General features: G+C 43.9%; 1 protein-coding gene across 1 annotated transcript in view; it reads right to left on the bottom strand.

Annotated features, from left to right (window-relative positions):
• The window catches only part of DNAAF5 (dynein axonemal assembly factor 5), a 46,784-nt gene that overhangs the window by 18,137 nt on the left and 15,411 nt on the right, over window positions 1-13,236 (bottom strand). The window contains exons 6-8 of the mRNA XM_069983842.1: window positions 11,275-11,487; window positions 6,192-6,335; window positions 3,524-3,692 (exon numbers count right to left, since the gene is read on the bottom strand). Coding sequence (XP_069839943.1) covers window positions 3,524-3,692; window positions 6,192-6,335; window positions 11,275-11,487 — 526 coding nt within the window. The remainder of the gene's footprint in view (window positions 1-3,523; window positions 3,693-6,191; window positions 6,336-11,274; window positions 11,488-13,236) is intronic.

Genomic DNA, 13,236 nt, shown 5'->3' on the forward strand with positions numbered 1-13,236 from the left:
TGCTGCTTTCTGCTAAAGACATAGAAAACTGTGTAAGCCGTTCGCTTTGTCTCCCCCTCCCTTATGTAAACAGTTTCCCTGGCTGACTGTCTCTACACTGTGTAACTGGGCAAAGTTAATCTAAGGTCAAGTTACTTGTAACCTTACTGTGATTAACCTTCACAGAGCAAAAACAGTGCAGAGATAACTGGCTAGGAACACTCTTTACATCAGCCGTCTCAGAAGGAAAGGTGGGGAGGGGGATGCAGTGAACAGAGCTCACATACAGTTTTCTGTGTCTTCAGCTGAAAGCAGCATATTCCGAACTGGGGGAAGGAGACTGAAACGGTAATAAGGTCGCATTGGTTGCTTTGGGCAAAACCAGACAGTGTAGATTTCAAGCAGATTGATAAATCTAGGCCATGGATTTGTTTTGGTAAAGAAACACTGTATAGCAAATCCAAAGAACGATATCTGAAACGGATATGAAACGCGTGAATGTTCCCTTACAGTAGGTTAACTAAACTAAAATTCAGGGCCAGAAAGGCAGGACAGAAAGCGATTTCTACTGACTGTCCTACAGGGATGGGAGGATCTATATGGAGAGAACAAGCTATGAGGACAGTGACCGAGCATATGTGTCTGCCAGCATACTTACATAGTTGGTATGGTTGAAAAAAGACCATCATGTCCATCAAGTTCAACCAAGGAGGGGATGGATGAGGGGAAAGGGATGGGTGATGGGTACATTGTATACATATGCATTTAGGTTATTTTGGTCTAAGAACTTGTCTAAGCCTGTTTGAAGCCTCTACTATTTTTGCTGTGACCAGATCCTGGGGTAGACTGTTCCACAGATTAGCAGTTAGCTGAATAGGTGGACAGAACAGTGATATATACTATGAACACCAGGTGGTGCCATCCTATGCAAGTAAAAGTCCAAACTGTATGAATATGATCATCGTTGTTCATTTAAAACAATGCATATATTGAATATTAAAAAGTAGCACAACCCTTTAAAGAGGGAGAAGGAGGCTGCACAAACGACTGCTGGATTATTCAAGCGTGGAGTGCCTCACATAATGAGTGGAAATGAGCGCTATATTGGATGATTGCCTTGGATCATGTGATCGGTGCAATATTATTAAAGGGGTTGTCCAGCAAAAATCTTTCTTTCAAATCAACTGATATCAGAAAGTTATATAGATTTGTAATTTACTTCTATTAAAAAAATCTCAAGTCTTCCCCTACTTATTAACTGCTGAATGTCCTGCAGGAAATGTTTTATTTTAAGTCTGACACAGTGCTCTCTGCTGACATCTCTGGCCGAGACAGGAACTCTGTCTTGGTTTTCTATGAAACCCCATAGAAAACCTCTCCTGCTCTGGACAGTTCCTGTTTCCTGGCCAGAAATGTCAGCAGCGGGCACTGTGTCAGACTGAAAATAAAACACCATTTCCTGCAGGACATACAGCAGCTAATAAGTATGGGCAGACTTGAGATTTTTTAATAGAAGTAAATTATAAATCTATATAATTTTCTGACACCAGTTGATTTGAAAGAAAAAGATTTTCGCTGGACAACCCCTTTAAAGATAGGTGCAACTCAAGCATGCTCAAGTCTGATTGTTCGGCATTTGAATACCAGTGGCTGAAATTGGATAGAGCTCTAAGGAGTTTGGGAAACCTTGGATACAACTATAGGCCTATATCCATGTTATTCTGTACTCCCTAGGGCTGCATCCAACTTCAGCCACTGGTATTCTAATGCCAAACAATCAGACTTGAGCATGTTCACATGATGCAAGGTCTCGATCTCCGGCTCTTGTGTATCTAGGTAAAGAAAAAACACTTTTCTGCACTTAATAAAAACTTGACCTTGAGACATCATCTCATCATCCAATATTGCTTCAGTAAAACAGAAATATGCAGCTTCAAATTAAATGAAAATTAAAAACCCAGGCCAAGAAATAGAAACAAAGCACGACATGAAGGTTCCGGGCAGGAATGTCAGGGAATAAACCTTATTTCCATGAGACAAAGCACAAGGAGTTGGGACAAATGCACATTAATTAGTGAGAGTAATCTTTGTCTTTTGTTCTGGAGGTAACAATTACCGCATAGCATGGCAGGGAGAGCGGTATCGGCCCCGGGGCCAAACGGGCCAAGCATTCCTGAGACACCACAACTTATAAGGATGCAGAGCGGTACAAAGACAAGACTGTTATACTGTATATTACTATAGGAGACCAGAGAGTCACAGCACATACAGGTCTGACTATAAAATATATGAACGGAATTCAGGCAGAAAATGTATTGGTAGTCAGCGTTGGGGATTTAGAAGACCCTTGATCGTCCCATTACCCATGAACACCAGCTGAGACTACTCTGGTGGCAGCTTAAATCCTTAAGGGAAAAAAAAACAAAAACAAATTCAACATGCCCAAATCTTCTCTCCGGGAAGAGTCAGGAGGCTTCATAAACATGGTTGGCTGACCCCACCAAAATCGTCTGGTTCAGATGAATCATGTCTTATGTGTATAGGGGCAGTGGTACAAAGACCGTGTCTTTCACTTTGGAGGACTTGTCCATGGATGTGAACGGGCCCTATAAGGGTCCTTTTAGATGGCCCAATATGGGACCAGCTACAGAAACAAATGGGCACCGATTAGCGAGATTGGTGCTTCATATACTGTTTACATAGAAAGACGTGCAGCCGATAAACAATGATTTATAGGCCTGCGCAAAAGAAGCAATCAGCTGATGAACGTTTGTTTTCCTAGTCACACAGGCCAATAATGAGCCAAATAGTCTTTCTAGTAATGCTCCTTACCAAAAATCGGCCAATGTAAGAGGGCCCTTAGTCTCCCCTTTGGCGGCGCTGCAGGGAAATTTGTACACTAAGGGCCCGTCCACAGGCGAAAATTGCGAGCAGCACCCCTGCCCGCGGACTCCACTCAGACTCTTGCCCGCTATCTCTTTCGCGCCTCTCCGCTCAAAAGAACGGACGTCAATTTTTTGAGCAGAGGCGTAGAAAGCAGAGGTGCACAAGGCGGGGGTGCCACTCCGAATTTCCGCCTGTTTTCTATAGTGTGAACGTCCCAAAGGGTAAATTCCCAAGTAGTGACAATACTGCAGATTTTCAATGACGACAATTAGCAATAGCCAAGTGGATGACACATGAACAAATCACATTCATGTTCTGCAGATTTTTCCACACATAAAGACCATAAATCCAGAGCATATCCATTTCTGTTGCAGATATGTTATGTATGGGATAGTGCGTTAATGTACCAGCAGATTTGCAATGGGAAAATGCATCTCATATGCAGCTACTGTACTGCCAGACCTCACCACAGGAGACCTCTGGCTGGCCTGGAATCCTAGCTGACCCTTCTAACCACTTTAAAGGGTATATCTACTTTTTACACATGAATAGTCTTGGTGAAGAATCCTCCAGTGCTGTGTATAGAGCTCCAGTGCAGACCTAGGTATAGTTGATCACCTAAAAAAAGTAAGTATCTCATTCTTGAAAGAAATTTTACCAGATTCTGAGATGAGGACCTCAAACTGTGCCCGTTCTATAGAATAGCTGGTCCAATGATCATGACCTCTGGATGCCCATTGCATCAAGTCTTGTATGTGGCGTCTGTATAGTCCTTGGAGTCCGCTCACACCTTGCACCTCAGCCAGTGACAGCATTACACCCTGAACCTGCAGAGAAAGACAGGGCAGACTTTCATTGCACGGCTTCATGTGAACCATCATACACCATAGAGGTCACCTTGTCGCCTTTTAGAGATAAGAACCCACCGTTTTAACTGTGTAGGTGCAGACATGCTAGAAAGATGTGAAGTTATACCATGTAAAAGATGCGTGACCCAATGCTAGAGCAGAGTCTGAAATGGATAATAAAAATTGAAAAACCAAATAACTATGATTCCACAAGAAGATGTGAATGAGGTTACTGAAGGGTGTAGACTGTTCTTGCAAGCTGTGAAGTCTGATTCTTCAGGAGAACATTACATTGCTGACACTGCGTCTGCTTTTCAATGGTCCGACAAGAGAAGATTGATTTAGCAGCGGTGATGGATTTTGAGGATATGCATTACATATCTGATCTGGTGTCTGCATATCAGAACTTTATGGTCCCTGAATAAAAACAGCATACCTAGCAAAAATACATTAAAGGGACTGCCCGCACTCAACAACAAGGTCTTTATGACCTTAAATAGTAAGTCTACAGTGTCTGTATGAGATGACATGTCAGAGGACATTGGCTCGGGCAGCTGATGCACCATCACAGCACATCACTGAAGAGGTTGTGTCATTTAGGTAATCCATTTACTCCACTCTATTAGGGATCTGAGTTAATACTAGGGGAATCTCTGTTCAGGATCTTTTAGCCAGAGTGGAGGACCAGTTCTGTCTTACATGACACCGACAACCCATTAATCTTAATTGCAACTGTGTACTGCTTTCCTCTGTATGCTTTCCCCTGAGGTGGCGCTGCACTGAAGACTTAAGGCCCTATTACACAGACTGCTTTATCTGCCAAATCAAGCTGGTATCACCCTGGGGTAATGGTGCCAGCGATCAGCCGGAGAACAGGCAATCAAAAAAAAAACTTTCAGCCCAGACAGCGAGCAAGAACCCACCCTACCTTGGGATACAGCATGGAATAGTAACCCTCTCCTGGCAGTCCCGCTCCGGAAGCTGGTCCCAATCGCTGCCGCGCTCACTATGCAAATGAGCAGAGATGAGTCTCATAGGGAATCACTGGAGCAGTGATTACTTACCTATTGCTGTGTCACATAGTGCTGCTCCCGGGTTTCAGCCGGCCTCCTGCAGCAACGTCACATACTGATGGATTTCCTGCTGAGCCAACCAGTGACTGGGGCAGGATACAGACTGGCTGAGCGGGCTATCCATCAGTGGGGCCGTGACTTTGCAGCCAGAGGAGCAGAGCATGTGACATACCTGTTTGCTGGTGGTTGTCAGAGAGACACAGGAGAGGTGCTATGGGGAAGGGTAAGTATATTCTGTTGTTATGTTCCCGCACCTCCTGCATCCCTGTCATTTTTTAGTTTCACAGGACTTCATCTAGCTATTTTTCATGCAGCTCTGGGCTGCACGACTATTGAGCCCTGTTATAGGTTCTGAGCCCTGATCTAGGAGACTTTACAGTGTGTATCAGACTGCCTAATATGCCCTTTACTACACGGTTTCCCTGCCGATTACAACTGATCACTGTGGTTCACAGCAGGGGGGCACTTTGTGATTAGCTTAGTGTAAAGGAAACCTACTAACAAAGATGGGTTGTCCAAAGTGGGGAACTCCTTTAATAGCTCCTTTAGACAATTCCATCTTAAAAGGGTACCTTCACAGGTAAAAAAAAAAAAATTTAAATATTCTTTTAAATTTCTGCTCATTCTGGAAGTTCAATAGGTGGTCTTATCATTGACTGACATGAACACGCAGATACAGCTGTCAATCACTGGTTAGGACTGCCCACTGGACTCCCAATTCCACAATGAGCAGCAGTGAAAATAAATAATAGGATTTTTCCCCCCAAAGCTCTTATAGTAAAGGTACCCTTCTAATAAGTGAGGGCTGCCTAAATCAGTGAACTTTAAAGAAGTCCTGCTGTATAACATGCTCAGACTGTATGTTCAATGTGACAGGTTGCCATTATTTTACTTTGTTAAGCCATTGCATTCTTACTGTAAAGTAGCCTGTAAGCTACAGTAACTTTTCAACCATAGTGAAGTAACGCCGCCAGGAGCTGCTCGCCACTACAACCACAAGACACAACATCACTACGGAAGCACAGTCACTATAGTCCGTGAAAACCCGAGGACCTCATGGGGGCTATGCACACTGATGGCATACACAGAGTTCATAGGGTTACTAGCTGAATCAAGGACAACACCTTTGAAAACCATGTCCCCTTGAATTTGTTTTCTATATGGGTAACACATATAATGGCTAATAACGCACAGTTATTTCCTCCCCCATTGCCTGTCTCACTTTACAGCCTCTAGTAGTAGCAGTTCTGGGGTTAGTTCCAGTGTACTTCTTGATAAAGTAAATTGGAGAATCATCATCTACCAGCAGGGGGCAGTAAATGCATGCAGTTATACCGTATCTCTGCAGCAGGGAACCTAAGCTTATCTTCTGGTCAGGACAATAGACAGAGGGGAGAGCTCTTACCTTTTCATACAGGGGCTCGGAGGCCGGGCTGCCGAGTATTGTTATCAGGACCTTCATACACTGCAGGCTGATGTCTGTACAGTATTGCGGGCATATAGTGATGGTGGACTGTACGCAGCACAGTAACTGCTCCATATACAGGACCTGTCAATAAGACACATAGAGGAAGCATTGTTAGGAAGCTCCGATGTGAAATATAGATAGTTAGCCCGGCTCGATTAATGAATAAATGATACTTCTCAGACGTCACATACCAGGCATACCGCTCAAATGGCCAAAGATGGACGCTTAAGATTAGTCGCCAGCGCCACACATTTACCTGCATCTCAGAACATTAGAGGTGATATGCATCCGTGGTGGAGAAATCATCATGGCGTACAATTACAATATACATGGTTTACTATGGAACAGACAAAGAACCTTCTCTAACATACACTATTAGGAGACCCCCACCACCACCACCACCACCACCACCACCAATCTAATGTCTTCACAGCACAATACGCTGATGATTTATTTCACTCCCATAGAGCCGATCAAAGCTCGCAGCACTTGGCACGGCCAGTAGGTTATCAGACGTGAGACGCCATGTAGATTAGCCGGTGGCTGTGAAGTTGGAGCTAGGTCTCCTCTACCTATGTTCTCCAGTTACATAGGTTTAGGGTATGGAGTGGCTGATGGTCACGTTACACCCGCGCAGCTGCCGCTTCCCTGTGGCTCGTGTGATCTTATTAAACTGCTAGTCACTGCATAGCAAATGCATTAACAAGGTCTGCCGTAATCTCACTTTCCAGCACATTACTGAACATAAAACCACCCGAAAAACAGGAAACTAACTAATAATAGAGACGTCAAAATCACTTCACTCCATACCATAAAATCACCCATAGACATATGTCCATGACTTATGTTACCAGTAATACAGCAGCGGCCAGATATATCTGATACTTTACACATTATACCCACTCCTAGTCACTACTATAGCTATATATACAGGCAATCTGCAGGTAAATGTAATATTAACAGTCACATACAGGTAGTGATTTATTAATATCCCTACTGCAAACGATCACAGGAATAGAGAATAGTCCAGGGGGGTCTTAAAGGGGTAGTTATGCAAAAAAAAAAAAATTCAAATCAACAAGTGCCAGGGATTTGTAGTTTACTTCTATTTGAAAACCTCAAATCTTTCAGTACTTATCAGCTGCTGTATGTCCTGCAGGAAGTGGTATTCTTTCCAGTCTGAAGAGCAGGAGAGGTTATCTATGGGGATTTGCTGCTGCTGGGACAGTTCCTGTCACGGACAGGGGTGGCAGCAGAAAGAACAGAGTCAGATTGGAAAGAATACAACACTTTTGGCAGCAGCTGATAAGTACTGGAATGCTTTTTTTAATGGAAGTAAATTACAAATCTCTGGCACCAGTTGATTTAAGAGAATTTTTTTTTTTTGCTGAACCACCCTTTAATAAAGTACAGGGAGACACCTCTAGCTAATAGCATTCTCAAGGTGCTAACAGGGTCCCTCCAAATCCCTTTTAGCCCCTGCACCTTGCACAGTGACATCATGATTTGCCGCAGACCTTCCACAGTGAAAGCAATATAGGCTGCGCTCAAACGGCCACCATATCACCACACCTTGTATATTGCCATCACTACTGCCCATAATCCTCCGCTGTATGTATCCAGTTACATCACTACTGGGCCTAAACAGCCACATTATCTTGCATTGTAGCTGCGTCACTCTCAGCCACTGTACACTTACACTGCAATATCACATATCACTTCAGCACTCATGGAAACTCTGTGTAGGTGTCTTGTGAACGTCACCAGCCAGAGCCACTGCGGCTTTTAGAGGTGTTGTTATCCAGGTTACATAGAATTCCACTAGTTTCCACTCGTTCTGGGACAAATTTTCCCCAACTCTTAAGGTCCTGAGACACCTTCCACTTTCGCCAGCCGCCCGTATGAGGTGCGTATCAGATGATGGCAATGGCCATAGGGGTTGGGTGTTATGGAAAATCACTGCCTGACCCCTTTGACTGTGCCTTATGTCTCTCAGAACAGAGTCAGACAGGCAGCGGACGGGAGACATAACCGATCGTTCAGCCATCAGTTATTGAAAGTGCAGGGACCTTTAGGATTGATAGTGATCAGACTGTATGAAATCCTATCGATCAAGGTCACTGCTATCTAAAGAGATTTGCAGCGCTAATGGTAGTCCCCTAACATTTCTATAGTCCTGTATGGAACATCTGCCTAGTTATGTACCTATACAAAAAACAGTACATTGAACTTTTGCTTAGCTAGGCAAATTTGCCATTCAGAGGCCATAGAAAGTAGGGTTGTAAAACTAGAATATTGTCCACACTTGTCACCAGCTTTCCTAGAAACAAATGCAACTGTACTCTTTTTAGGTTTGACATCCAAGCTATACCAGATGATATAGCGTTTAAGCTTGCAGTGTTTCGCAGCTCTCCAGGTGTGTCCTTCTGAACCATACACCTGGGAAGCCTCCAGTGCTTGGGCCTCTTATCCAGCTATTAGGATCACAGCGCTCGGCAAGTCTGATGACATGGGGTGCTGACACTACATCATCTCAAATTGATAATTTCATTTCCCTGACATGACTGGCTTAGTTCATGCTGCCAAGCCGGATTAGGCTCCATGTATGGCTGCTCTATCAACAGCACAATATTGAAAGAGCTGGCCATATTTATAAAGGAGCCATGAATGGCCGGGCTTCAGTGTGGGCCGCCCGCTTTGTCCATAGCAATACAATATATATACACAAAAATACCCGCTTAATCATCCTCCAATACATCAACACATTGGAGATTGCCGCAATTACCACTGGCCGATAAACAATAGGACGCATTGAGATTTGCTCCTCAGACGGGGATGATTAATCTGTAAGGATTCTTACCGTAGCTTCTCACAAGGATTTTGTTCCATTAGGGGAAAAATAAATGGCTTTTAGACTTATAATATATGGAAGGATTCTGTGTCTGTTTCAATGAAGCTTTGAAGAGTGATGATACAAAGCATGATGTAATACTGCATTAGAACATAGTATATAAGGCAAGTGGTATATGGTATATACCTTCATTTCCCCGTCAATGGAAAAAAAAAATGTACTGCTTGCTATGATGAGTGAATTGGTCGTCCCTTAACTTTCCCAGAGAAATGTATAGAAAAAGATAGATCGATTAGAAGATGAAGAGGACGATTATTTTGAAGGGCTTGTCCTATCAGAACAGCCCCTGTTCAGATGTCCTATCAGGGCATGTGGGTGTCTGACAGACCCTTCACCCTTGCACATTGAGGAAATCACGCAGATAACTTGCCGCAGATTCTATCTCTTGCCCCCAGCTGTCTGCTGCCCCTCCCTGGTGCCGGGAGATCTGATATGGTATGCAGAGTGTACTGACACGCTAGAGGTCCAGCAGTGTCCAACATCCGGGAGCTGACAGGCTGGATGGCAGTAAGCTACTAAGGCTAGGTTCACACTGCATTTTTGCAATCCGTTTTTTTCATCCGTTTTTTGCAAAAAAAACGGATGGAAAAAAACGGATGTATTAGTGTGCATCCGTTTTGATCAGTTTTTCCATTGACTTCCACTGTAAAAAAAAAACGGATCAAAACGGATGCTTTTTTTTTTTTTTTTAACGGTCACAAAAGTAGTGTCGGCTACGTTTATTGTGTCCGTAAAAAAAAAACGGATCCATTTTGATCAGATTTTTTTACAATGGGAGTCAATGGAAAAACGGATCAAAACGGATGTACACTAATGCATCCATTTTTTGCAAAAAAAACGGATGAAAAAAACAGATTGCAAAAACGCAGTGTGAACCTAGCCTTATGATGATGGGAGTAGTTGTACAAACAAGACAACTCTTATTAAGACAGGGATTACGCGTTTCAAGGTACAACCTCGTCCTCAGATGAATGATGGATCACTGCTGGACCTCTAGCGTGTCAATGCTCTCTGCAAGATAATAAGAAATACTAAGAGGGCAGACTAGATAGACCTGGTGGCCTTTTTCTGCCGATAATCTTCTATGTTTCTATGGTGGACCTGAGCCATTCATCTCAGCTGGCAGCATGTAGTCTTACATCAGCAGCCTTTAACCTGTGGCCTTCCACCTGTTGTGACAGCTACTAGCATACACACACAGCTTTGTGGGCGTGCTGGGAGTTTTAGCTCTGCAACAGCTGGAGCACCACAGGTTAGAGGCCATTGTAGTACATACAGGGCTACAGCAACAACTTCAGAGGAGGGATATAGTCGTTTGCCTGGTGTCCCTGTAACATGACCCATGGTGTTCATCAGATCTCCGTTTCAATTCCTACAGTAAAAGGATTGTCTGTGAGAAGACAAGGAATCCTTCAAGGAATAAAAGTGCTCTTTAAGATAAGTTTGTTCTTGGCACAGGCTCGGCATCATTCTTTCATATTCTGCTGCTGCATTCACATGGACTATGAACATTACAGGTTGAGGACCCCATAAGAATTAGATAAAGGCCAGCCAAACCTGACAATTTCAGCAGGAGTGGTATAGGAGCCTTCTGACTCTACCCTGACAGAGAGAAGGTGAGGCATGGTGAAATCCAACTGCCCGCTCCTTAGGTTTTTGGGAGATAAGCAGCTGCCAGAGGAGTCTAGCAGCGACACTGCTGAGAACAAACCACTGGGCATGCTGAAAGCCAGCGTGCTTACTTCTTCTTCTTCTTCCCCAAGCATCTGTTGTCAGGGAGAGAATCAGGACCCCATACACATTAGTCACTCATCTGATCCTGCCAAACAGCAAGCTTAGCTGATATCTGTCTCATGTTTATGGCGATCTGAAAATGCAGCCAACTTGTAGTTGCAGATCACAAGCTGTGTCCAAATGGAGCAGAACTAAAAAGCAGCCAAGTCATCATGGAGGATATACACAGCAGAGGCATTACCACTGGGTTGTGATTATATACATTATGATACCTCAGCGTGTGCAGAAACGAGCCCTACACTGTGAGGAGAGACCATTAGTATGCAATAAAAACACTTTTCCATGGCCCTGAAGGCATTTCCATCACTTTCTTACCTTTTCAGAGCCCTGGCAGATCTCAGTCTTAGAAATGACATTTGCTATTCGATGCAAATGCGGCCTCAGCACATCGCAGGAACTACCCCGAATGAACGCCGCCAGGACGGTGAGATGTGAGGATAGGGGAGACTTCTCCAGAGCCGGCAAAATCAGTTTGAGGAAGACCTCCGGATTTACAAAGGTTCCGATCAATTCTGCAGATTTTATACTCTAAAAGGAAGAGGATATATATCTTCATCATCATCAGTCAGGGTAAGGGGTTATCAATAACTAAGACATTTCCTATGACACACATTGCATGCCCTGGATTTTAGGCAATGAAGAGTTAATTCACCGCTGCATATCTGGGCCATGTGTATATTGGCAGGACTGGGAGTCTAAATAATGTCACACGTCTATGTCAACACTAGAGAGGACAAGCCGGCTGTGTCTACTCCAAGGGACAGGGATCTACATGAGCACAGTCCAAACGTCAGGTCCTGCTGCAACAAAGTACAAGGCGTTCTGGTTATTGTTATTCAAACATGCAGCAGGTGACAAAAAAAACACCAGAATGCAAAATAACATAGCAGGCTATGTACAAGATACTGAACCAGCAGAGTGTGAGCTCAGAACAACACTACCCGTAGAGTCATGAGCTCAAATACATCAGTACTAAGTGAATATTTATTTTCTTTAGTGTCTGTTCCTTATGTTTTATTAGGGAAGAGCCGTGATCTGTGACTCCAGCTTAGGGAGTCTGAGGTAGTCTGAGTCTTTGAGGCCCCTAATTCACATTAGAAAAAAGCTGGCAAAATCCTCCACTGCTGCGAAGGGACCAGCGGACTGTCTAATATGTATAGGGCCCTAAACATGCCCATGGGATTTCTCTTCTCAGTGAAAATACATGAAACCAAGCGTATATGTGGGAATATGGGAGGCATGGCTGTGGGCTAAAGCAACATTCAGCCGACAGCTATTGGAAGTGTAGGGTTGCTGCAAGCATCTCCAGCATGACCCGACACATGATCTGTGGAATACGTTACATACCATGACAGTATGATATACACATTGCCTTTCTGTTGTCATTAATAAGGAATCATGAAGTGTATAGTCGGTTGCATCTATAACTAGTAACTGGGGTCCCCAGCAGCACAATGCCCATGTGAACCCACCCTTATTCAAAGCTACATATATAACTGTGGCGAGTAGTGGTTGGTAAAGACCCGCACTGGTAATTCTGTACATACTTTTACAAGCCGTCACCGGTTCATTCAGGCTTTACGACACAGAATATACACCTGTGATTCTGAATAAAATAAAGCCCAGAATTTTTACAGTGCTCACCACATATATAATTCCTCCTCACCTGCAAAACTTCTTAGAAAAGGACAATCTGCATCCAGAAACCTCAGATCACCATGCTAATATAATACTTCCTAACATAGCAGTGTGAATAGTGATTGTGAGCGAGTGTAACAAGAAAGATGGAGAGCACTGTGTAAATAGGAATTCCCGAACATTGTGCTGCTATCAGAATTATTCATCTTACCCCAGTGTGGAGCTCCCCTGTTTACATAGTTTGGTGGGGCGACCAGCTCTAGGAAGACTACTACTTCTTCAACTTCTTCCATTTGAGAACTACGGAGGTCGCTGTGCTCCTTGGAACCTTTGGTGCAGCACAATTTTTTTTGGACCCTTGTGTGCCTCCACACAATCCTGTTTCTGAGATCCACAGGCAGTTCTTTCCTTGCTACGGCTTAGGGCCCTATTACACGAAATGATTATTGGCCAATTATTGACCGTTCTGGCCGATATTCAATTTGTGTGATGTTAAAAGGCAACAATCAGCTGACATGCACGATGTGATGGTCTGCTGCCAGTTGCTCCGTGTAATAGGAGTGGCGGCAGTGGACCTCCGCTCTCTTCTATTGGTCCCTCCTGTAGCTTACCCCCACTAGATGTCTGTGTGGGTAATAG

Source organism: Dendropsophus ebraccatus, chromosome 9 (assembly GCF_027789765.1).
Source record: "Dendropsophus ebraccatus isolate aDenEbr1 chromosome 9, aDenEbr1.pat, whole genome shotgun sequence".
NCBI lineage: Eukaryota > Metazoa > Chordata > Amphibia > Anura > Hylidae > Dendropsophus > Dendropsophus ebraccatus.